The sequence below is a fragment of the Acomys minous genome, assembly GCF_964271855.1.
Source record: "Acomys minous genome assembly, chromosome: 2".
NCBI classification, from domain to species: Eukaryota; Metazoa; Chordata; class Mammalia; order Rodentia; family Muridae; genus Acomys; species Acomys minous.
In genome coordinates this window covers 95646287-95670777 of record NC_140484.1, presented here as the reverse complement: position 1 = coordinate 95670777, position 24491 = coordinate 95646287, and the positions used below count along the sequence as shown (strand labels likewise).

Below are 24491 nucleotides of genomic sequence, written 5' to 3'. Positions count from 1 at the left end.
TTTATTTAAAAAAAAAAAAACAATCACGACTCTCTCTGGATGATGTGCCTGGGTTTTAACCTCAGTTCACAATACACAAGTTCTTCTGTCCCTGGACCATGCACTATATCTTCTTTGAGGTAGCCATCATGTCTTGGAGAGGGTGGACAGCATAATGAAAGTTGTTCATCAGCCAAAAAGACCCGGTGCTCTGAGGGAATTCTTTGGCCCACTCAGGCTCTGAGCATGCATGGTGATGTGAAGTGTCACACAGTCAGATGATCTTTCATTGTGTATTTCATGCATGCTTTTTGCCCAATTCTAAGGAATAATCAAGGAAAAAGAGCAATGCAAGGTCCCAAGCTGAATCACTTCCACAATGGTATAAGAAAATGTATGTGCATAGAAAATAAAACCACCAATGATAACCTGGTAATTATACTGTGCACAGAGCAGATATTTAAGCAATTTGTTTGTACTGAGAGAAGGTGAGATCGGTTTTCCTGGGGGAAGATTGGGAAAGAAATCTTAAGCTTTCCTTTGTGAAATAATCCTGAGAGGATTCCAGACAGGGTTATGCATGAATGGAGCTAGATATCCTGAACCGAACCAGCTGGCAAACCTGGGCACTTCCATCTCATGGAATTTACTTGGTTCTACCCCAAAGCCAGCCTGGGATTGAATACTCAATTTATTTTCCTGAGAAAATCCCTATGTTCTTATTTTACAAGGGGCTATCCTCTTTTCCAGTAGTCCATTCCCCGTGCCCTGTGCTATCCACAGAGTGACATCTCCAAGTCTAGTTGGCTGTGTAATAGGACAGGGTGGAAGGAGCTGGAAGAAAAGAGGGAGAAGGGTTGAAGTATACAGGGCAGCAAAGGCAGCCACGGAGATTGTCTGTTGATAAGAAACCAGCCCACCCCATTACTGGAAGATAGATGCTTGCTGGCTGCATGAATTCTAAAGGGCCACATACTGATAACTGGAGTTGGTCAAGTCTTCAGACACCATTGCCCAATCAAAGTGGCAGGCCCACCTGAGTCCAGGTAGACTGTGAGGTCTTGGGCAGGTGGCAAGTCATAGCCTGCTGTTAGATACAACGCTGACACAGTTGAGTCAGCTCCATGTAACTGCCCTTTTCTAGGTATATGTGGGCACATGAAGGGAACACAGATTGTCTACTCCCACACATAGTGCGTTGCCCTTGTCATCCCTATGCACATCAAGATGATGACTTGTTCCCCAGTGCTGTGTCTTACTCCAATGCTGGAAAGCACTTCATATGGAGTGTCACGCTATCAGGCAGGTCAAGAACACTGCCAGACCCAGGGACTGAGTGAGAATGAGCACCCTAGTGCGACTCTGTTGCTGTGAGGTGATGCTTGCTAGTAGCAGAGACAACATTAAGAACTCAGAAAACAGGCTATGCTCGCCATTATTTCTTGCCTATCAACAAGAAAGGAAGAAGTGAGGTGAGGCTGAAGGCGATGATGCTCTGTGTGTGCAGGCTCAGCAGAGCCTCTGATAATCCATACTGACACTCTGAATCAAATCAGAGGACATGATGGGGAAGTGATGTTTCTGCCTCATGGCTGACATGTGGGTGCTGAGTGACATTCGTCGTGGGATGACATGAACAAACATCATTCACCTAAGTTATCGAACCAACCACAGACCAAAGTACATAAAGCCCAACACAGTGAAATAGTGAATTATGTTGAGCTTACAATATGAGTGAGGAGTTACATACAGGAGCAAACCCAACTCTAAGGCAGCTGAATGACCAAAACCCATGGGTGACAGCTTACAAAAGCTGGAAAACTAGAGCACACAGCCTACAAACAGCTCAACAGCCTGGGGAGTGTCCACTTCAGTCAGGTTAGATGCTGGAGCTTCTTCCAAACAGCCTGGCTGGTCTCTGCCTCCTGAAGGTGGTTCGTGGTTACTAGGTAGCTTGACTTGTCTGCGACTGACTCTTGGCAATCTTTAAAGCTTATATATGCTTGGGGAGGGGAGGCCCGGCCTGGTGAATCTGATCAGCTTCAGGGACTTCCTGGAGGTATGTTGAAGTTGTTTGTTTATTTGTTCATTTTGTTTTGTTTTGCTTCCTGGGCTTCAGTAGCTTGTAGTTTTCCTTCCCTGTAAACATGCTGTGTCTTAATGAGAGAACTCCAAGATGGATGGTTTAAATCTCAGGGAAACGGCTACACAGCCATGGGTCTGGATTTTAAGAGAGGATGTGGCTATAAAAGGTCAGGCAGCCTTCTGTGGCTTTCTGCTTGTTTTCTTTCCACTGACATATTTTCTGCAATTCTAGTGGTGTTTTGCTTAAATTTTATTTAATGAGATGACATTTTTTGGTAATGAAATTGAAATGAAAAATTTAAACTAACATTTTATTATGTATCTTTTCCAGCATATAGTAATGTTTAGAATGTTTCTATTTCTGCTGATAATAGTTCACTAACTTTATGTTATAATCATCCATACATCTATCTATCCGTCCTTGCACCTAGCATCCATCCACTCATCCACCAATCTATCCTCCTTCTTCCATCATCTATAATTCATCCATTATCCATGAACCCACTTGTCATCTGTACACTATCATCTATTTGTTTATCTAGTTTTCATCCACTATCCATTTTATTTTTTATACATATCAAAATAAATCACATGCATACCCTTAACAAGAGTTCATTGTGGTTTATTATTTATTTTATTCTCTTGGAGAAACATGTACTCAACATGAAGTACACAAGCATTGAGTTCCTACAAGCACAAACTCTTGTGTCCCCCAAATCACTGTCATATCATTAACATCTAGGAAGTTTAACATATCTCTTTCTAATCAGCTCCTGTCTGCACAGTACTTATTTTTCCACATAAACTTTACTTCCTGTTCTAGATTTCATACAACAGCAGCAACAACAACAACAACAACAACAACAAAGCCAGAACAGTGTACACAAGAGTACTGATAGTTGGTGAATCTAGAATAGTCAGAACTGGAGATAGCACATGTGCCAACAAACATGAGATAAATAGTTGCACGTTCTTAAAAGAAATAATACTCAACAATAAAAGGATAATTTTACTGTGCTGTTGGAAGCAACGGCGAGGATGATTCTCGGGAGCCCCTTTTTTGAGATACACCTTGCGCCAAGGACTGCTTACTGTAGTCAGCATTTTTAATCACTTTCCTTTTAATTATTCTCTAGAATGTTTCTTATAGCAAACTACATAGAGTATTCACTCCCAAGGGCGCACTAAAATAAAGAAAGGATTGTTGCTGTGATCTTAATTCAGCTTATGCTGGGTTCCTGAGAAATGCCAAACATTAACATCAACACAACACGGGCTCGTGCTCAGCCGAACCTGTCTGCTGTGGGATGCTAGGCTTGCAAGTCTGTGGGTGCCTGCCTTCTCTCAGGGTTCTATTCCTGCTCCTTTGTCTCTTCTGAAGATAGACGTTAGACCTTTAGCAGGAGGGGGGAGGTGACATGTCTTTACCTTCTTATTATATTTTGCAGAAAAAAGAACGTGAACTCACACTAAATAAGTCAACAAATGCTTTTACAACTGGGAAGTTAACCCATCCTCCAAATATCCCAAAGGAGCAGCCGGCAGCAGGGACCGGAAATACATCTTCAGCTTCGGCCAAACCTTCCGAAGAGAAGACTTCTGAGAGTAAAAAGACATACAACAGCATTAGCAAGATCGACAAAATGTCCCGGATTGTGTTCCCCATCTTGTTTGGCACTTTCAATTTAGTTTACTGGGCAACGTATTTGAATAGAGAGCCTGTGATAAAAGGGGCCACCGCTCCAAAGTAAGCTGGGCAAGTCCCAAGCTTCCTAGAAATCAAACTTCCACAGAGATGGAACTGAGGAGAGGCCAAGCTCACAGAGACTGTTTGGGCACCGTCTTTCTGGAAATTTTTTGCATGTTTAATAATATGTACAAATAATATTGCCTTGATGTTTCTACGTGTACCTTCAGATGTTTCAAGGACGCCCCTTTAATTAACAAAGCAAACGACCTTCTATAAAAAATGGGAGGCAATGACTGATGTTCAAACGCTCAGTTCCTAACATCGATAGTTTACAAACAAGATAAGTATATTTTTAACTGTTCCAAGTATATGATGTTTTTATACGTCGAATGCCATTTCATACCGTTTTTCCTGGCCAACAGAACACCTTAGGCAATCCCCGTGATGACTGCTTGGCAGCAGCAAAAAGCAAACATCATGGGGTTCACACTGTCCGTGAGGAGCAAACTGTGGACATTTAAGTCCAATACTAATTGCCTTTAATAATTCTTCCTACTCTGAAATTAAAAAAAATAATGCATGAACTGACATTAAGAAATAGAATAAGTAAACATTTATGCAGACCAATTTAATAACAAGCACATAGTGTGTTAGATTACTAGAACAAATATTTCCCCAAGGAAGGAAATCAACTGGTTCAAAGTTAACTTTTGTTTTTGTGGAAAATAAATTTTTCTCAACATACCCCAACACCTCTACAACCTTAATAATGACTCTGAAAGAAAAGAAACTTAAAACCTTAAAGCAACAAGGTCTTGGTCGTCTTTGGCCACGGCACTCTGTGCCCATTGTCTCTGGAATGTCAGCTCCTCTTGCTGCTGCTTCAGCGCTGAGCAATTGTAATTGAGTTATTTCTTGTTTTATTTCCCTGTACATATTTCATGATTAGATTATGGCCCTGTTAGCTTTTGTATATGACTCTTAAAAGTTCATTAAAAAAAAAAACTTAAAAATGACTTGATCTTATGGGCGTATGTCATTTATTCTTTTGATTCAATTTTTGACGAACCCATTTCCTGAAAATGCCATAAGAACAATCTCATCTGAAATTGTTTATGGGTAAACAGAGAACTGTTTATGGGAACAAAGAGAATTAAAACCTAGTGGGTGACCCTCACTCTTCCAACCTAATTATGCAGAGGAATGCTTCGAGAGGATAGTTGTTGACAGGGCAAGCGTAGACACAGCCAGGAGCTCTTCCTACCACAGATCTCTGTGTGTTTCCCTCAGCACACTTACAGTGTTTTCTACAGGTGTGTTACTACTGATCCCTCCTTATGGGCCTGATGACAGCTGGTTCTGGCTTTGTATCCTTCTTTCTGTGTCTGATGACTGCTGGTCCTAGCCGTACAACCTCTCTTATGGGCCTGGTGTATGCTCGTCCTAGTTCTGTCCCCACCTCCAGTTGTTTATGAACAGTCAGAGTAGAGCAATTGGTACATATACTTTGTGTTCAAATAAGTATCAGTGGGTTGGAAGGAGCAGATTCTGTCCTAAATTTGAAACTCCAGCAGTCTAACAGAGGAGGTACAACTATCAAGAAAATCAGACCGTTGAGTAGGCCTGTTTAGACAAAGCAGGTGCCACACAAGTACCCAGATTCCATTTCTTAATATGTTCTCTTGTGCATGCGTATGTGCACACACCTGTGTTCAGGTATGCATTTATGGGTGCGAGTGCCTATGTGTGCTCATGTGGAGGCCAAAAGTTGACATCAGGTGGTTTATTTGGTCAATTTCTACCTTGTTTTTTTGAGACATATTCTTATCACTGGACCTGGAGATCATCATTTCAACTAGCCTGGCTGGCCAGCAATCCCTAGCTGTGCTCACTTGTTCTCCAGCTCCCCAGTGCTAGTGTTGCAGGCACACAGTCACCCCAGGCTTCTTACATGGATGCTGAAGATCAAGCCCACATCCTTATGCCTGTGAAGCAAGCCCTTTAACTGACTCAGTCCCCTCAGCATCTCCTCCACTGTTCCCTCTACACCTGTACCCAGTATCTCAGACAAAGAGTGACAGAAAGGTCACTCAAACCTGCTATGGAAGTATTTCCCTGTGATAGGATGATGACATCTGCAGAATTGACAGGTGCCCATTACAGCACAGTATGAAAAGTCCCCTGGGAAAACCAAAGCTAATCAGTGTGGAGTCCGATATTCATTACTTTTTTGTTCCAGATTGTTATACCCTCTTCAGGATTCAGCATCACACTGCAGTTTTAAGAAGATGGAAGAGTGAGATTCACATGTTCACACAATGTAATACCCGTACTTTCAATACAAAATGACACCTTCTTCTCCAGGTTGCAGTACATTTCTTAGCATATGGCTTTTGCACAAAAGTCCTTGCTGAGCTTGTTTGGAGAATGCCCATTTTTATGCTGCTGAACCTGTAATATCTGATGAATATTTAGCAAAAATAATCACATTTGTTTTCCATTCTCTGATTTTGTGTTGCACAGATTCTCAGAGTTTGTTATTTTTAATGAGAACATAATAAAGAATCACCTTGGGGAAATGATGACAAGGCAAGCAATAACATTTCTGAAGATAATTATAAATTATACTGCTCTACTTTTAGAGCCAGGATATTTAAATGTGTCTTTTTTACATCACCAAAAATATAAAGAGGGTGTTCTTAACAGTCCACAATCAGTACTTCTTATATTCTCCCTTATGAGTCTAAAGGTCTATCTAGGGCAAGCTCTGACTGAAGTTGACATAAAAGTATATGTTTGCATCTGATGATTTTGTTCAGCTGCTTGAGGAATAACTATAATTGTCCTGAAAATGCATTTTGTTGAAGATGGGGAAGAAGGCTGCAAAACATTTGTTTGCTCATTGCCTTGATACGATCTGAGAAATTGAACTCAAATCTCACACGGGACAAACTATAGGAAACAGCAGCAAATAGGAAATTTATCCTTTAGAGGCAGTGTTCCTGCAACTCAAATATATTAATCCCTTGCCTTAAACATCATGGCCAGTCAGGTGTACATACACTCCCATTTTTCTATGTCTCATAGTTTCTAAATCTGTGTTCACAACACCATCAAACTTCTTTATGGGAATGTTGATGGAGAAACAAATATGACCTAAGATGAAAGTATTCCTTCCAAGGCCTGGATAAATGATTATACATTAAGCCTGCCGTAGATGTTTCCTGTCTGAAAGCATGCCCATCTATATTTTCTTAATAAAGTCTGTGGTTCTGTGATCTCACAAACTTAATGCCCTATTTAGTGTAGCACTCCTCTCATAAGAAAAGGGGAGGGAGGCAAAGAGTGATGAAGGGGAAGAAGAAAAGAGGAATGGAGAGAAAGAATGAGAAGGAAAGAGAGGAGAGAGGGGAGAGAGAGTGAGGAGAGGGAGCCATAAAGAGAGAGAGAATGAATGAATGAATGAATGAATGAATGAATATTACTGAATGAGGGACCTGGTGTCTTTAATTGGATTGTTCTTTCTAGAGCTCTCATGTGAATATTATGGTAGTTCTCTGCCTCAAAGAAAACCACAATCGTGACACTGAGTCTTCAGTCACCATTATCTTCCTATAAAGACTAGTCTCAAAGCAAAAGAACCTCTCCTTTGGAAAGTTTGAAATGGTACAATTTTCTCTCTGTCTTTTAGATATTTAAAATTAGTCAACATTTTTTATAACCCACGGAAGAAGGGGAGGAAAGATTCTAGGAGTCAGAGGGGATGGAGGATGCCAGAGGAACATGGCCCACAGAATCAACTAAGCAGGGCAAATATGGGCTCACAGAGACTGAAGTGGCAAGCACAGGGTATGCGTGGCACTGCACCAGGTCCACGGCATATATGTTATGGCTGATAGCTTGGTGTTTTTGCGGGGCTCCTAACAAGTGGGAATGGGTGTGTCTCTGATTCTTTTCCCTGTTCTTGGAACTCTTTTCCTTCAACTGGGTTGTGCTGTCCAGCCTCAATATGGGGGCTTTGCCTCAACGTATTGTATCCTTTTCTGTCCTCTTGGAGGCCAGAACCTTTCTGAAGGGAAACAAGAGAGGGAGTAGATCTGGTGGGGACCTGGAAGAAGTGCAGGAGGGGAACTGTGGTCAGGATGTATTGCCTGAGAGAAGAATATTTTTAACTTAATTAAATATAAATAAATAAATAAAAATCAACACACAGAACCCAGAAGCTTTCATATATACAAATAATGAACCTGATGAATAATTTAGAAAAAAATCTCATTCACAAAAACTCAATAAAAAATTGAAAGTAACTAGGGATAAAGCTAATGAAGTAGGTGAAAAGCCTCTACAAGGAAAAGTCTAAGACACTGAAAAAAAAACTAAGGAAAATGCTAGATGATGGAAAGATGTCCCATGCTTCTGTATCAACACTCAATATTGTGAAAATAGCTATGCTGACAAAAGTAACCCACGGATGCTATACAATCCCTGTCAACATTTCAATGACATTTTTCACAGAATTAGAATTATTAACCCAGAAAACAAAATATCACACACACACACACACACACACACACACACACACACACACACACAAATAGCTGAAGTAATCTTAAAGCAAAAGAAAACAGCTTGGAGGCACTAGGATTCAAATTATACTACAGAACTGTAGTGACGAAGACAGTATGGCACTACTATAAAAACAGACAATTAGGTACATAGAACAGAACAGAGGACCTAGTAATAAACCTAAATAGGTACGGTCACCGAAAGTTTTTTTTTTTTACAAGTGTGTCAGAAACATACATTTGAAAAGGTCAAATATTCATTAAATGGTGCTGGCAAATTTGGCTATCTATCTGTATGTATGTATTTTTTTTTCTATAAGACATCAGTTCAAAATAGATCAAAGACTTTAATTTAAAACCCACTGAGACAGCTAGAGCAAAGCATGGGAATAGTCATTCAACATAGAAGCAAAGACAAGAACCTTCTGCCACAGCCCAGAGACACATGGAGACGTGGAGAGGGCAGCATTCCAAATCGGTGGCACAAAGTGGAACTTTTGAGTTGTGTGGTGTGTAGGCATCCACTTGAAGAATGTTATAGTTATACCCAGCCCTCAACTCAGAAACAAAAGCATTAAGAGGGAAATCAAATAGGTATTAGAGAGAGTACTGCATGTGTCTTTATCATGGGGGAGCATGGGGGAATTTTTCTGTCTTCAAATCAAGGCACAATAACATGTTGATATATTTGACTAGAAAAAATATATTTAAAAAAATCTTTCTGATAATTTTGTACAGGAGTACTTGCACCAGATTGTTCTGTTATGTCAAACAGACACAAGCTAGAGTCATCTGAGGGAAGGGAACCTCAATGCAGATAACGTTTTCATATGATCTGGCTGTAAGCGTCCTTTTGGGTATTTTCTTAATGATTGATGTGGAAAGGGTCGGTTCATTGTGAGTGGTGCCAGCCCTGGGCTGGTGGTGGGTTCTATAAGAAAGCAGGAATGGTCCAGCCAAGAGGAGCAAGCGAGTAAGCAGCATCTCTCCATGGCTTCTGCATCAGCTCCTGCCTCCAGGTTCCTGTCCTGCTTCAGTTCCTGTTCTGACTTCTTTCAATGATGAACAGTGATGTAGAAATGTAAGAGAAATAAGCAATAAGCCCTTTCGTCTCCAAGTTGCCTTGGTCTTGTGCTTCATTACAGCAATAATAATCCTAAGGCAAGACTGTGTTTATAGCATTTCCATCCCTTTCCCCTCTAGTTCCTTCTTTGTTCTCCAGCTGCCTCTCAGGTAGGCTACTGGCACTTTCCCTCCTTCCCTCCCTCTCAGCTACTTGCCAAGGACAGCCAATAGTTCCTATAGGATTGGCTAGATCCCACCTGGATCTACAAGGAACCCTCTAGCCATCATGGGTAATGCAGAATTTCAAAGGCCTGACAGCGGCCAGACTAAAACACTCCAATTGCCCTAACTATCCTACAGATGCAGGGCCTGTTCACAGTGCCATGAGAAACTTGCCCCAGGCTCCCTGACCAAACTGCTAAAAGCACCAGACTGTAGCAAAGAAACAGAAAAGCTGGGTAGAAGCTGTGTTCTGCATTCCAGAAAAACCGAGGAAACCAAGATCCCAACCTTACCATGAATTTTCCCCCTCTTGAATACTTTAAACAACACTGCTTAAAGAAAGAGATGATCAAAAAAGAAAGAGAGAAAAAGTCAATCAACTCCAAATGGCTCGTCATTTCCCCCATAGATTAGTGTGTCTCTCAACACTTGTTCTGTTTTGATTTTTGTCAACTGGGCACAAGCCAGAGTTACCTGGAAAGAGGAATTTCTTCAGAACAAATACATTCATCAGATTAGTATGTAGCCAAGTTTGTAGGACATTTTACAATATTAGTTTACTTATTCACTTCACATCCCAACTGTAGCTCCTCCCTACTCTCCTCCTGGTCCCAATCTCCTTTCCTCCTCTACTTCTCAGAAAAGGGAGTCCACCCTACTTCCAACCCACCCAAGCACATTCAAGTCACATCAGGATTGAGTGCATCATCTTCCTCAGTAGCCTGGCAAGGCAGCCCTGCCAGGGGGAAGTGATTGAAAAGTATGCAACAGAGTCCTTATTAGTGATAGCCCCGACTCCCCTTACTAGGGGACCCAAATGGAGACCAGGCTCCCCATGGGGTACATACGTACAGGAGGCCTAGGTCCAGTATAGTTCTTGCTTGGTGCTTCAGTCTCCTCAAGTCCCCACTGGGACATTTGCTCAACTATGTTCAAAGTCGCTTTATTCAGAATAGCCAGAAACTGGAAACAACTCAGATGTCCCTCCACCCACCGAAGAATGGATAAGGAAACTATGGTACATTTACACAATGTAATACTACTCAGCTATTAAAAATAAGGAAATCATGAGATTTGCAGGCAAGTGGATGGAACTAGAAAAGATCATTCTGAGTGAGGTAACCCAGGCCCCAAAAGACATGCATGGTATGTATTCACATTTAAGTGGATATTAGCCATTTAGTAGAGGATAACCACGCTACAATTCACAGACCCAAAGAAGCTAGGTAACAAGGAGGGCCCAAGGGAGGACATTTGAATCTCACTCAGAAGGGGAAATAGAATAGATAGTGGAAGTGGTTGAAAAGAAAGATTAGGATAGAAGAGGGAGTGCTGAGGGAAATGAGGGTGGGGATTAGACATGAGGAGAGCAGGGCTGCAGGGAGTGTGGGAGGACAGAGGGCCTGCAGAGAGAAGAGAAACCGCAGGTGAGGGCATCTCCGAGACAAGCTGGGGACCTACAACAGGGTAGGCTCCAGAGACGATATAGGGGTGACTCTAGCTGGGACCCTTAGTAGTGGGAGTTACGAAGACTGAAGAGGCCACCCTTTAGCCAGACTGGGCATCTATTGGAGGGAGGGAAACACCAACTCACCCACAAAAACTTCAACCCAAAATTTATCTTGCATACAAGATGTGCAGGGATAAAGATAGAGCAGAAATTGAGGGAATATCCAACCAAGTCTGGCCTAACCTGAGACTCTCCCCATGGGAGAGAGCCAACCCCCAACACTATTAATGGTACTTTGCTATGCTTACAGATGGGACCCTAGCTTAACTATTGTCTCAGAGAATCGACCCAACAATGCAGAGAAACAGATAATGAGACTCACAACCAAACATTGGGTGGAGTACAGGTTATGATACAAGGAGACTAACAGGGACATTTCTTTTAAATTAATGAATGATGTGAGATGTACCAACTCAGAGAGTTGGTCCAGGTTCATATAAGCATGCAAGATGAGCTAGCCAAGAACAACAAGCCAGGAGGCTGCAAGATAATGCTGGCTCTGTGGTTCCTGGCTCTAGGTTCCAACCTTCACTTCCTGATATGAATTCCTTTCAAGGTGGGTTATGAACTGTCAGATGAAAGAGATCCTTTCCTTCCCAAGCATCTTTTTGTTATAGTCTTTATCCTAGCAGTAGAAAGCAAACTAAGACAGCCTGCTGTGTAGCAGTTTCCTCTATGATTGAAACCTTCCATCTGGCAAGCAAGCTCATTAAGATTGGATATTAAATCTCAGATTAGCTTCAGGAAGTCCCTGAAACCGACCAAATTCAATAGGCTCCCTTTCCACAAGATATATTAACAGAAAAGACTGCGGAGAGTCACTCTCAAACAAGCCAAGCTATGAAGACTCTCAGATAAACAGAGCAGCCTAAAAGAAGCAGGGACCAGCAGAGTTGGGTGAAGAGGTTCAGACCAACTAAGCCATGTACAAAGGGCACTCTCCAACCTGTTAAGCTGCCTTTGGGCTATCCAATGTGCTCCAGATTTCAAGATTTTGCGAGTTGTCACTCAGGCTGTGGAGGGCTTTGGTAATGCATCTGAGTTATTTTGGAGCCTGTAACGAATCACTCATCCATTCTCTTATAGGTAATGTCAGTAAAAGTATTGGTTCGCCAGGTTGGACATTGGTCCAATCATCCCCATTTCTTTGTTCTGTTGTAAGTACCTTTCCTGCATTGAATAGACCTGTGGTGTTGCCTCTCTCCAGGAGAAATCTGTCACAAAACACAACTCTCCTCAGAGAAGCTTCTTTTTTGCCGTGGATGGCAGTTAACACAGAGTCCCACATAGTCAATGTGCAGACAACAAGAGACTGGGATTCTCAGCCTTAAAGGAGACATTCATCTCACAATCCCTACTGTCGAGTTTGAGTTATTGCAGGAAAGGGAGTGGAAACAATGAACACCAGAGGTGATGGGTGACTACAAGAAAATGGTGCTTTTCTGGGCAAAGTTGGGCACTTGCACATTTGAATTCACAGCCGTTGAGGCAGCACCCGCAAGACCTTATCACGTTCAGGCCAAATACAATTCTGGTTTAGAGTTGGGAGGTGGACCTGATGTCCCACCCTTAGGTAAGAAGCTGTTCACAATGAACTGCTGCTAGGAATGAGGGAGTCAGTTTTCTTTAAGGGTGTGGTCCCTGGTGTGTTGACCATCCTTCAGCGAAGGCAGCACGAGTCTGGGCCCTGGGGTCCTCCGCAAACTGTGGCAACAGCCAAGGAAAAAATAGGCAGTAAAAACCTTGAACCCCTACCCGGACTAGCCGATGGACATTCTCCACTGTTGAGTGGAGAAGGAGATCTAACTTTCACACAAACTCTGGTGCCCCATATTTGAACATGTCCCTTGGACGGAGATGCCTGGTGGCACTCAGAGGAAAGATAATAGGTCACCAAGGAGAGACTTGATACCATATGAGCATATTCAGGGGGAGGAGGTCCCCCTCAGACACAGACTTAGGGGAGGGGAGGGGAGTAGGGGGGAAGTGGGAGGAAGGGAGGAATGGGAGGATACATGGGATGGGCTAACAACTGAGATGTAATATGTATAAATTAATAAAAATGTATTTTAAAAAAATTATATATAATTTTATGTAACATTATATGTAACAATATAGTAACAATATAATTATATATAACTCTCTTTATATTTAAATATATAATATATAATTCTTTATAACATACTTTTTAAAAATATTTCCTGATCTAATGTCAAATTCACATTTCTTACTTTAGCCTCTCCAGTACTGGTTTTAGGAATATGTGCCAGCATAGATGTCTCAGTCATACAATGTCTTTGGCTTATTGTTTTATCTATTGCATGCTATTGTTATTTTTTCTTTTAATAAAAAAATTTTTCTCATAGAATAAAAAAAAATTAAAAAAAAAAAGAGTATACAGACAGCACAAACTAGACTTGGTGGCTTTAAAAGAAAAAGAGGGCACTGGTAGGTTGGAAAGGGAAGATGGATCTCATTGGAACCGAGGGGGTATATACATATTATAAAATATCAAAATACATTGTATTTAATTATCAAAGAACTAATAAAACACATGAAAAAAGAGTTTCATAGAATTCTACTGTCAGTCAATATGGGCCTGAGCTTTTGTTAGTTCCAAGGCTTTTATTATTTCTGATCTCCTTATTTGCTATAGGTCATCTTATATTATTCATCTCTTCTTGGTCTAACTTTTAGGGAATTGGATGAATCTAGAAATTCATTCATTTACGTTGTCAACTTTATGGAATATACATTTATTAAAGTATTTCTTTATAATATCTGGATTTCTCTGTTATATTTTGTAATGTTTTCCTTTTTATTTCTTATTCTGTTAATGTGGGTTATCTTTCTTTTGGTTGATTGGGCAAAAGGTCTGGAAATCTTGTTTATCTTCTCAAAGAGTCAGATATTAGATTAGTTGATTGCAATTTTTTCCTTGTTTCTTTTTCACTAATTTCTGCTCTGATTTTTATTTATTTATTTTTTGTCTGCTAGATTTGGGCTTGATTTGTTCTTGTTTTTCTAAATTCTTGAGTCACATCATGAATCATTATATTTGTGCTCTTTCTGATTTTTTAAATGTAGGCACTTAGAGCTACAAATTTCCCTCATAGGACTTCTGTTACTGTGTGTCCCAGAGGTATTTCTGTGTTTTCATTTAGTTCTGGAAATATTTTGATATCTTCCTTAATTTCTTCTTTGAGTCGTTTATCATTCAGTAATGAGTTGTTTAATCTCCATGAGCTTTTATAATTACTAGAGGTTTATTTGCTGTTGACTTTGTATTTTATTGCTCTGTGGTCAGACAGGATACATGGAGTTATTTCAATTTTTCTGGACTTCTTAAAATTTGTTTTGTGTCAAAGGATATGGTCCATTTTAGAGGTGCTTCATTGGGCTGCTCATTTGAATGGACATTCTGTGGGATTTGGAAAGAATATTTTGTACATATCTATTAGGCTATTTGCCGTAAAAAGCCACTTAACTTTGATGTTTTTCTGCTTCCTCCTTCTCCAGATGACCTGTCTGTTGAAGAAACTGGGGTGATACAACTGCCTACTCATACTGAGTTTCAGTCCATATGTGTATAAAGCTTAATAGTATGATAGTATGTGCTTTTATGAAATTGATATGCCATAATTTGGTGCCTATGTTTTGCATAGCATTGCCTTCTTGGTTAACTGTTCCCTTGATAAGCGTGAAGTGTTCTTTATCTCTTCTAATTAGTTTTGATTTGAAGTCTATTTTGTCAGATATTGGGATAACAATGCCTGCTTGCTTTCTAGTTCTATTTGCATGAAACACTTTTTTTGCATATTTCAGTTCAATTCAGCACGCATCTGTTAGGCATATGATTTCCTTCTAGACTACAGAAATATCAGAAATATGGATTTTTTTTTTTGAAAACAAGGCCTCTCTATGTATTTCTGGCTATTCTGGAACTCACTATGGAGCTCAGTCTGGCCTTAAACTCACAGACATTCTTAGGCCTCTGCTTCCTATGTGCTGGGTTAAAGGTTTGTATCATCACACGAGTGGATTTTTTTCTTAATCCATTAAATTAACTCATGTTTTTTTTTGGAGGGGTTGTGTCCAGTAATATTTAAAGCTATTATTGAACCATGACATTTTATTTTATTATTGTTGTTTGTGTTCTTACTCTTACTTTGTATTTCAGTTGACTATAGCTTCTCTTTTCCCCCCATGTGGCCTCTTAGAATATTGCTTCCAGTACTCTCTGTAAGGCTGGTTTAATAGACATGAATTCTTTTAGCCTGTTATATAATGGGAAGTTTCCCTTTTTAAAACTATGATAGACACTTTTGCTGAGTACAGTAGTCCAGGTTAGCACTATTGGTCTTTCAGAACTTGGAGTCCATTGCCCCAAACTCTTCTGGCTTTTAAAGTTTCCACTAGGAAGCCAGCTGCTAATCCAACAAAATGTGTCATTTTAAATTATAGACATTCTGATATTTCACTGTGTTTTTATTTTATCAAATGCTCTTCATATTTATGTAAGAAACTGGAGTATTTTATTTTATGAGGTTAGTCATCTTAGTCTTTGTCCACCTTTAAACTTACTGGCTTGCCTTTGCTTTTATGATTCTTCTGCAAATTTCATTTTGAGTGTGGGTCTTCCTATAAAGACATAGCTGGCTTAGAACTCCATGTGTAGACCAAATTGGCCTTGAACTCACAGAGATCTGTCTGCCTCTGCCCTGGGATATGGGGAGGGGTAGTTAAAGGTGTGTAGCACTGTGCCAGGCCTTTTTTGTGATTTTTTTTTTTTACAAAAATATGTCTTTAATGCAAGCATGACAAACATGTTCTTTTAGCAAATTTGCCTTGTAAGTTGCCCGGCTTTGCATCACTGTAACAAATATCTGCAATGTATCAATTTAAATGGAAGAAGTATATCTTAACTCACAGTATTGGAGGTCTCGGCTCACCGTCTCTTCTGGGTGCATGGTGAGGCAACACATTACAAAGAAGCAATCAACTCACTTCATAGCTAATCAGCTCACTCCAGGAAGAGCATGTGCCCAAGGACATACAGCCTCCCACTTGGCCTTACATCTCAAAGGTTCCACCATCTTCCACATGTACCAGGCTGAGGCTGTTAAGTAACTCCATTAGCAAATGGAGCACACTCCAGTTACCAATTGTAATATCTTGACCTTATGGTAAGGCCCTTGTCAGCATCTCCGTTTTATGTTCCAATGAGTAGATCTTTGCTTGCCCACAGGCCATACAAGCCCATTGTGGCTTCTGAAAACTTTAGAAGATCATCTCTCTTTTAAGGCTGAAATATACTTCAAATTAACTTATATATTTTTCAATTTATAATTATAATATCAACAGTATTTCTCCATTGAACCTAAGATCCCCTAACTAGAATGCCACATTTTCCATTTAATGTGCCCTGCGGTCTGTCTTTGATCTGAGGAATTCTTTGGCCTTTCTTAATATCCCACAGCATCATTATTCTTTGGAGACACCAGTTTAAGCAAAATGCACCCAAGAGTTTTAGTCTGTTTGCTGCTTCCTCATGGTCAGACTCAGGCTATGTATTTTTGGACAGCACTGCTTTTCTTAGTGCTGCATCCTGGTAAATATGCCCTGTTAGATCACATTGATCTTTGCATTAAGCTGCAGTCTGCCAGCTTTCTCCACTATAATGCTACTCTTTTATTCTTTTAAATGTTAATTGTTCTTTGGGGAAATTATTTGAGAGCACTTAACTACTTTAGTTTTATGCAACAGCATGCAATCGCAATTCTTGCAGCTGGCGGTACAACAGCGATTTTTTTTTTTTATCTCAAATGCTGCTCAGTATTTATTACTATTTATTACTTATGTTATAATTGTGAGGTATTTTCCCTCATCTCTGTTATTATCTGCAATTTAGACTGATGCTCTCTTCTTTTGTCTAATGGATTTAAATTCAGAATTGTCATTTAAAATTTTTATTCTTAAGTTATCCAAGATTTAGACAAGGGCCTCATCAAGCTTACTATATAGAGTTTGGAATTTTTCATGTTTTTTCTATTTTTAATCTAAAGACATTTTCCAACCTGATTTATATATAATAAACAAAAATATACATATTTACAGCACACACTATGATGACTTGAAAATCCTATACACTGTCACGTGATAGCCACAATCAAATTGGCCAACCTTCAGCTGTCTTCTTCATTCCTCCCACATTGAGAGACTTACTATGCTTCTTCATGCTGTTTTTTTTTTTATAAACTCTTTCAATTCAAAAATTATTTCTAAATTTTGTTTCCATAAAGAATATTAACAAATAAGATCTAATTCTGAAGTCTTGCTGGTTGTTTGGGGATTTTAGGCAGAAGCGCTAGACTATGTAGCCATACGCTGCAACAGTAGTGCTGTGCCCTACACTGCCCGAGAAGTAATGAGTCCGTGCTGATGTCTCCCACAGGGTTGTTCCTTGCCTTCTTACTTCCAATATCTCTGACTTTTTTTTGAGTGATCAGTTTCTTTTTAAAATTGAAGATATATTTTTTTCATATATTTTGATTACAATTTCCCTTCCCTCATCTCCTCTTAGATCCTCCCTACCTCCCGACATCCACAGCCACACCCTCTCTCTTTCATTAAAAAACTAATGACATCAAAAGAATAATAATAAAGTAAAAATAAACAGGAATAGGACAAAGCAAACAGAAGTAAAGGTCCAAGGGAAAAATCACACACACGCACACACACACACACACACACACACACACACACACACACACACAGAGAGAGAGAGAGAGAGAGAGAGAGAGAGAGAGAGAGAGAGAGAGAGAGACATACATCCTTGTACATACAGAAATAAATCCCATAAAACAAAACTAGAAAACATTACATATATTAATTTTTATATATGTATCCTGAAAGGAAAAAATACCCTGAGAAAGCATTATGTGGCAAATATCTCTAAAATACAATGAGGTCATTTTGTTAGGTTAGGCATGGAACCTGCTCTTTTTTTTTTTTTTTTTAACCTGCTCTTAAGAGTGTTTTGTTCATAGGCTATCAAGTCTCATCTTGGTAACCTGCTTATTCTTTCTTTGAATTTCTTAAAGAAAGAGAACCTTCATAGATATACACTGAAAGGAGAGGTCAACTATTTAGCACTATGTGGACAGAGCTGCTTCCCATAACTGATTTTTTTTCTGGTTTTCTAATTTTATTTTATGAATTTATTTAGACTACAACTCAATTGTTATCCCCTCACTTGAATCCTCCCATTCTTCCCTCCCACTTTCACCCTATTTCCCTCCCGTAGGCCTATGACCATATAGTTGGGGAGGAGGTCCCCATCAGTCATAGACCTAGGGGAGGGGAATAGGGTGAAAGTGGGAGGGAGGAATGGGAGGATACAAGTGATGGGATAACAACTGAGTTGTAATCTGAATAAATTGATAAAAAAAATTTAAAAAGAGTGTTTTGCTGAGAGATGGCTCAGGGGTTAAGAGCACTGGCTGCTCTTTGAAAGGTCCTAAGTTCAATTCCCAGCAAACACATGGTGGCTCACAACCATCTCTAATGAGATCTGCTGCCCTCTTCTGGTGTGCAGGAGTACTTTTTTTTTTTGAAAAGAGTGTTTTGCTTTATTCCTTGATGTCCTCCATCCCTCTTTGGCTCTTAGAGTCTTTGTACCTCTTCTTCTGAGAGGAGATCACTGAGCCCTGAAGGGATGGGTGTCAGGGAGACATCTTATTTAAGACTGAGTATTCCAAGGTCTCTCTGTACTTTGTCCAGTTGTGAGTCTCTATATTTGTTCCCATCAACTGAAGGAAGACGCTTTTCTGATGAGGTCTGACTGAGATATTGATCTGTGAGTATAGCAGAAATGTCATTTGGAGTCCTTTTATTACTACAGTCCTTCAGCAGAACAATATTTGGTCTCCCCCTGGGTCTATGGCCTGTCTAGTCCCAGATTCTTGGCCACTTGAGCTGTGTCAGGGATAGGTTCTTTCTCATGAAATGGTCCTTGACTCTAATTACATAGTATGTGGCTACTCTTACAGGCTTTGTTCTATGATTGCACTAGCATATCTTACAGGCAGATCAGAACTGTGGAACGAAGGCTTTGCTACAGCCTAGCTGGGCTTACCTTTGCTCCTCTGGTAGCGTGCAGAGTAACTTCCAGTACCCTCAACACTAAATCAGTAGACCTAAAGCTCTAGTCAGTGCTAGTCTAGTCACCTTCCCCAGGATCAGTAAGATTGTCTTCAGCAATGAGGCTGTACCGTCAGTTTGTGCCTGAGTTGTTTGGCGGTTTCCATGGGGTCCTTTCAGGCGACAGCTCAATTAGATGTAACCCATTCCCAGAACTGGAGGTTTCATTTGGTAATGAGAGATGTCTAGATGGGCCTCCGTCTCTCTGAATTATTTGCTTACTGCATTTAGAATTCTTTCATATATGAATTTACATAAGAAGTTTCTACTGTATTAATTTCCATATAGCTGCTGAAATGGCCCCTCGCCTTAGTTGTCCCTGTATTTCCTCCCTTACCCACCTCTTTCTTATCCTTCCAGGTTTGATCCTCTTTTTCCAGGTTTCCTCCAACCCCATGCATCTCTAACTATCTTCCTAAGGAGATCCTTCCCTTTACCTACTTCATTACTCGATAGCAAACCTCTGTGGTTTTAGAGATTGTAGCCTGCTCATTGAAGACCCCAAATCCAAACTCCACATGAAAGCAAATACATACTACACTTGTCTTTTCGAGTCTGGGTTACCTCATCCAGGATCATAACTTTCTAGCTCCATCCATTTACCTGTGATTTCACAATTTCTTTCTTTCTTTCTTTCTTTCTTTTTTTTACATCTGAGTAATATTGTGTAAGTGTGTCGTCATTTTTTCTTTATTTTGTTATTCTTCTCTCAAACAATACATCCTGACCACGGTTTTCCCTCTTCCTCTCCTCCCATTCTCACCATCACCACCACCTCACCTCTGTTTCCCTTCAGAAAAGAGCAGCCTTCCCAGGGATATCAACTGAACATGGCACAACAAGTTACAATAAGACTAGATGCATACTCTCATACCAAGGCTGGGCAAGGCCACCCAGTAGGAGGAAAAGGGTCCCCAAAGCAGGCAAAAGGGTCACAGACAGACGCCACTCCCACAGTTAGGAGTCCCACAAAGCCCACCAAGATAAAAGCATAACATATATGCAGAGGACCTAGGTCAGACCCATGAAGTCTCCCTGTCACTTCAGTCTCTGTGAGCCACTATGAACCCTGCTTAGTTGACTCTGCGGGCCATGTTCTTGTGTTGTCCTGGACCTATCTATCACCTACAATCCTTCCTCCCTCTCTTTCATGGGATTCCCTGACCTGAGGTTATGTTTAACTGTGTACCACATTTTCTTTTATCCATACATTTGATTTTGTATTTTTATAGGTTGTCAATTTGTGTGAAATTGTGTCTCTCTGTCTACATGTGTTCCTTGTGCTTTTTCCTTGGCGCTCTCTCTCTCTCTCTCTCTCTCTCTCTCTCTCTCTCTCTCTCTCTTTTATGTTCTTTGTTTGGTACTATTTGGGTTTGTTTTTTATTTTGATAATTTTTTAGATGCTTTGTTTGTATTCTAATGAGAAAAAGAGAAAAGGGTGTAGATTTGGGTCAGTGGGAGGGTGGGGAGGATGTGGGAGGGATGGTTTGGGAGGAGGGAACTATAATCAGAATATATACTATAAAAGTCTATTTTCAATAAAAGTTAAAACTATAAAAGAAATAAGAATAGCAAGATTGTATTTCTTAAAAGCTGACATAAAGTAGTGGTCTAGGGACACACTGCTTTATGTATTTCTGGTGAATTTTAAGAATTATTACCAGAAAACAAATGCCTTCTTTTTGACATGAAGATTCTGTTGAGTACATATGAATGTTCTCCACACACAATCCAATTTAGAAGTATAAATTGTGGACTAAGAGATGTTTTGTTTAAAATGAAAACCTTAGAAAGCCATAAAGCAAAGATAAGCTGCTGTTGTGGTTTAGGTACCTGGAATATTAGGCTGGCTTTGCTCTCTGGCACGGTAGGAGGTGAAGTGAGGCTGCAGATGGAATCCTGAGAGGTATTTCTCCAAGAAGCCACAAGAGGATCTCCAAGTTAAGGCAGCCAGCTTCTGCTTCTCAGGAGTTCCCACCGCCTGCCTAGAGGAGCTACAGCTAGGCCTGTAAGCTGAACCAGAAGGGGTCCAGGTCTTCCCCTGAGCAGTGTAGCGGCCTGAACACGTGCCCTATCGCTTTGCAGATCATAATCCTTATGTTTTAGGATGAAGCACCGCCTTTTTTTCAGAGTTTTCTTTTTCTTTCTTTTCTTCTCTCTTTTCTATTTATTTTCCTCTCTTTTCCTGCGGAGGAAGAAGGTAAAGTGAATTTTGCTCACGCCAATGGAGCTGTTAAGTTTCTCAGGTGCTGAAGATGTAAGGGCTGCTAGCACGGAGGGTATGCGGTGCAGTGCGCATGCTCTGCAAAGCACCCCAGCCTGGTCAGCTTAGGCAAAGGAGGAAAAAATCAAAGGCTACAGCTGGTTCTTTGAGGATTCTTGACCTTGCATTTTGCTTTCATACTTATGTTCAGAAAGCTTGCTTTGATTATCCCATCCCTCCTGACTCGTTTAGCATAAAATATATTTTCCAGGCTGTACCATGAGGCTTTTTAAAGTAAAATATTCAGCTCTGTGAAGCTAGTCCATTGTGTTCAATAAGTAGAGCAAAGCATCCCAAACTTTGGAAGAGGTCAGGTCGCACTCATTCATAATAATAGCACATTAAACCTACACCAGAAAGAAGAGAATAAACTCCACCAGCACGGGGCTGTACAAAGGTCTCACATCTATTCCACTGACAGGTTGTGATAAATACAGACACGTGTAATCCCAGGACACTTCTCATTATGCTGACATTTCACAAAGCCATCCAAATGCCAGTCTGTCTGTACTATAAAATAGATTGTAAACAACTCAGGTCCTGAAAATTTAAAAAAAAATGGTGAGAATACAGCTTTGCAGGAAGAAGCAATGAGTGTCTGCCCAGCTTCATGTTCAAAAAAGACAGTGGGAACAGAGACAAAAAGTGACTACCAGGACCTTAGCCTTGGGGACAGTGTTTAACCTCCTGGGACTTTTCCTCTACTCGTGTCGTGGAGCTACGCTGTCAGTACTGGAATGGATCAATCACTGACTCTTGGCTCCCCTGGAACCATGACTGACATGATTTTCACCTACGTTCCTGTGACCATGTGAAAAACGGGGGCATGGGAGTACTGCTACCTCCACTTTCAGTTTTCTTGCTGAATATTTTTAGAACTTACATTGTGATGATGTGCAGGCAGCCCTCCTGAATCTATGGATTCTGCATCCTTGGGATCAAATCAACTTGAATGAAAAATATTGTCTTAAAAAAATGTGTCTATACCAGACAGGCATGTGTAAGACAGGCATACTGATTCCCTAAACAATGATTAAAAACTACTGACGTGGCATTTATACAGAGTAGTCGTCACAAATAATCTATAGAGATGGTTTAAAGCACGCAGGAGATCTATGAAAATCTTAATATATTTTCGGTGAGAGATTTAGCATGCCCAGGGATCCTGGAACCAGCCTTGGAGTGGACATTTGAGACATGACTGCATTTGTATGAAGACTCGAGATGGTTCTGCACCATCCTTTGAACGGTTTCTGAAGTGTTCCTTTGTATGGTACAGAAATTTAGAGATGGAGGAGGAGTTTGGTAGAAGCTTGAAGAAGAAGAACTAAGGAAGGTGTTGGATGTTAGGGATCACCACAGAACACAGGCATTCCTACTTACATAACTGCAGGCAAAGAAGCATGATAGGAAAAGTCATGGTTGGGGTGAGCGGGATGAGGCAGGAAGAAGGGCAACCAAAGCATCACAGTCCTTAGTTAACAGCAACACTGTTACCAAGAACAGTCCCTAGCCTTCTGCCGGCTCACATTCCTTAGCTGTGAATTCAGGCACAAGGAAGGGAATTCCCAAGAGCTTCAGCTTGCTTCTCTCTGGGTTTTATGAAAAAGCCTGTTTGTCAGTGTTCCCGAGATTCCTTTTCATGGGGTAGAATGGAACAATGCCAACACCCTCCTCCTAGGTACTAACAGCGAACCAATTAGCCCACACACATTTCAGCTTGTAGTGCTGAGTTTTACCGGCCCCGCCTACAGAGGATGGATTAGAGGTTCCTCACCGGATCATCATGAAACCACTGACCACCCAAATCTTGAATTAGCGTCCTCACCTCCTTCCCCTAGTTTTCTCAAACCTCTACGCTAGCACCTCCCTCCCCTAGACCCAGACTATCAGCAATGAGGCTAAAGCTGCACACAAATGCCTGGGAGAAGTGTCTGGCAATCAGGTGAGGGTCCGATGACCTTCTCAACAGCTCCTTCTCTGAAGGAAAGCCAGCGGTGCACAGGCCCAGTCCTGATGGATTCCTGCAAGCAGGCATAGCTACTTATAATGATGTTGGCCTACTGGCTGCAAGAATAGAACCTTATAGGAGCCAGCAATAACGAAATTGTCATGTTTCTGTGAATACTAGTTAAAACTATATTTTCTAAGAATGTTTTTTTTAATTAGGAAAGTAAAATTCTCATTTGTATTAAACTTAATACTTGCATGGCAAAGGATTAGCTTTCTAAATGATCATACAAATGAAATCAAGCAATTATAGGCCTGGAAACATGAAAATAACATCAATTCCACCCACCAGAGGGTCCCTTGCTTTCTAGCTCTGGAGCCTTTTCTCTGGCCTTAACCATTTCACCTCTACTGAATATTGGTATGTTTTAGCCCCTCTTTTCTGAGAAAAGGGGACATTGTTGAGACTTCCCCAGCAAGCCACACTTATGAGCACCAGGGGGAGTTCAGATAAGCAAGCACTACCTTAGAGAAGATAGCCTTTTGGCAAACCATCTCACCTACTTGCAATGGCGTCCCTAAGAGAAGGCACTCAGCACAGGGGACATCCAGAGTGGGTGCGCTGCAGTAAAACTACCAGTGCCCACGACTCTATCGATGACACGGGCCAGTCCCCAGGTCCCTTTTGCGCCTGCCTGAGGGATCCCCAAGCTCTCCTTCCCACTCCTCCAGCCCCGCCCCCTTCCCGACCTCCAACTCCGAGTCCATTCAAACCTCGCTGCCTTCGCCTGGCGTTGCCAAGCGTGTTAATTGGGGAAACTCCTCCCCGCCGCGACTGGCGGACGCCGCCGGAGCTGCCGGGACCTCCCGCCCCGCCTCGGAGCGCCGCGGACCCAGCGCAGAGCCCCGAGCCGGCCCGGGCGGTGGGCGGCCCACGGGCCTCCGGCTGTGAGAGGAAGT

The 24491-nt window shown here is 41.0% G+C and overlaps 1 protein-coding gene and 1 long non-coding RNA gene across 8 annotated transcripts in view; one reads left to right on the top strand and one right to left on the bottom strand.

Moving 5' to 3' along the window:
• GABRA5 (gamma-aminobutyric acid type A receptor subunit alpha5) overlaps positions 1 to 4770 on the top strand; it is an 88035-nt gene extending 83265 nt beyond the window's left edge. For all 6 annotated transcript variants that reach the window (XM_084773952.1, XM_084773949.1, XM_084773951.1 and 3 more), the window contains one exon: positions 3513 to 4770. In XM_084773952.1, the coding sequence (XP_084630078.1) occupies positions 3513 to 3815 (303 nt within the window). In that variant the 3' untranslated portion in view covers positions 3816 to 4770. The remainder of the gene's footprint in view (positions 1 to 3512) is intronic.
• LOC311592987 lies at positions 42 to 24440 on the bottom strand. 2 transcript variants are annotated; one of them, XR_014777556.1, is made up of 4 exons: positions 24306 to 24440; positions 21152 to 21503; positions 3533 to 3663; positions 42 to 813 (listed from the first exon to the last, which is right to left on the bottom strand). It is a non-coding gene; the product is annotated as an uncharacterized lncRNA (long non-coding RNA). The 2 variants fall into 2 exon arrangements; XR_014777557.1 differs by lacking the exon at positions 24306 to 24440 and adding an exon at positions 22965 to 23487.
• Between the last annotated feature and the right edge of the window lie 51 nt (positions 24441 to 24491).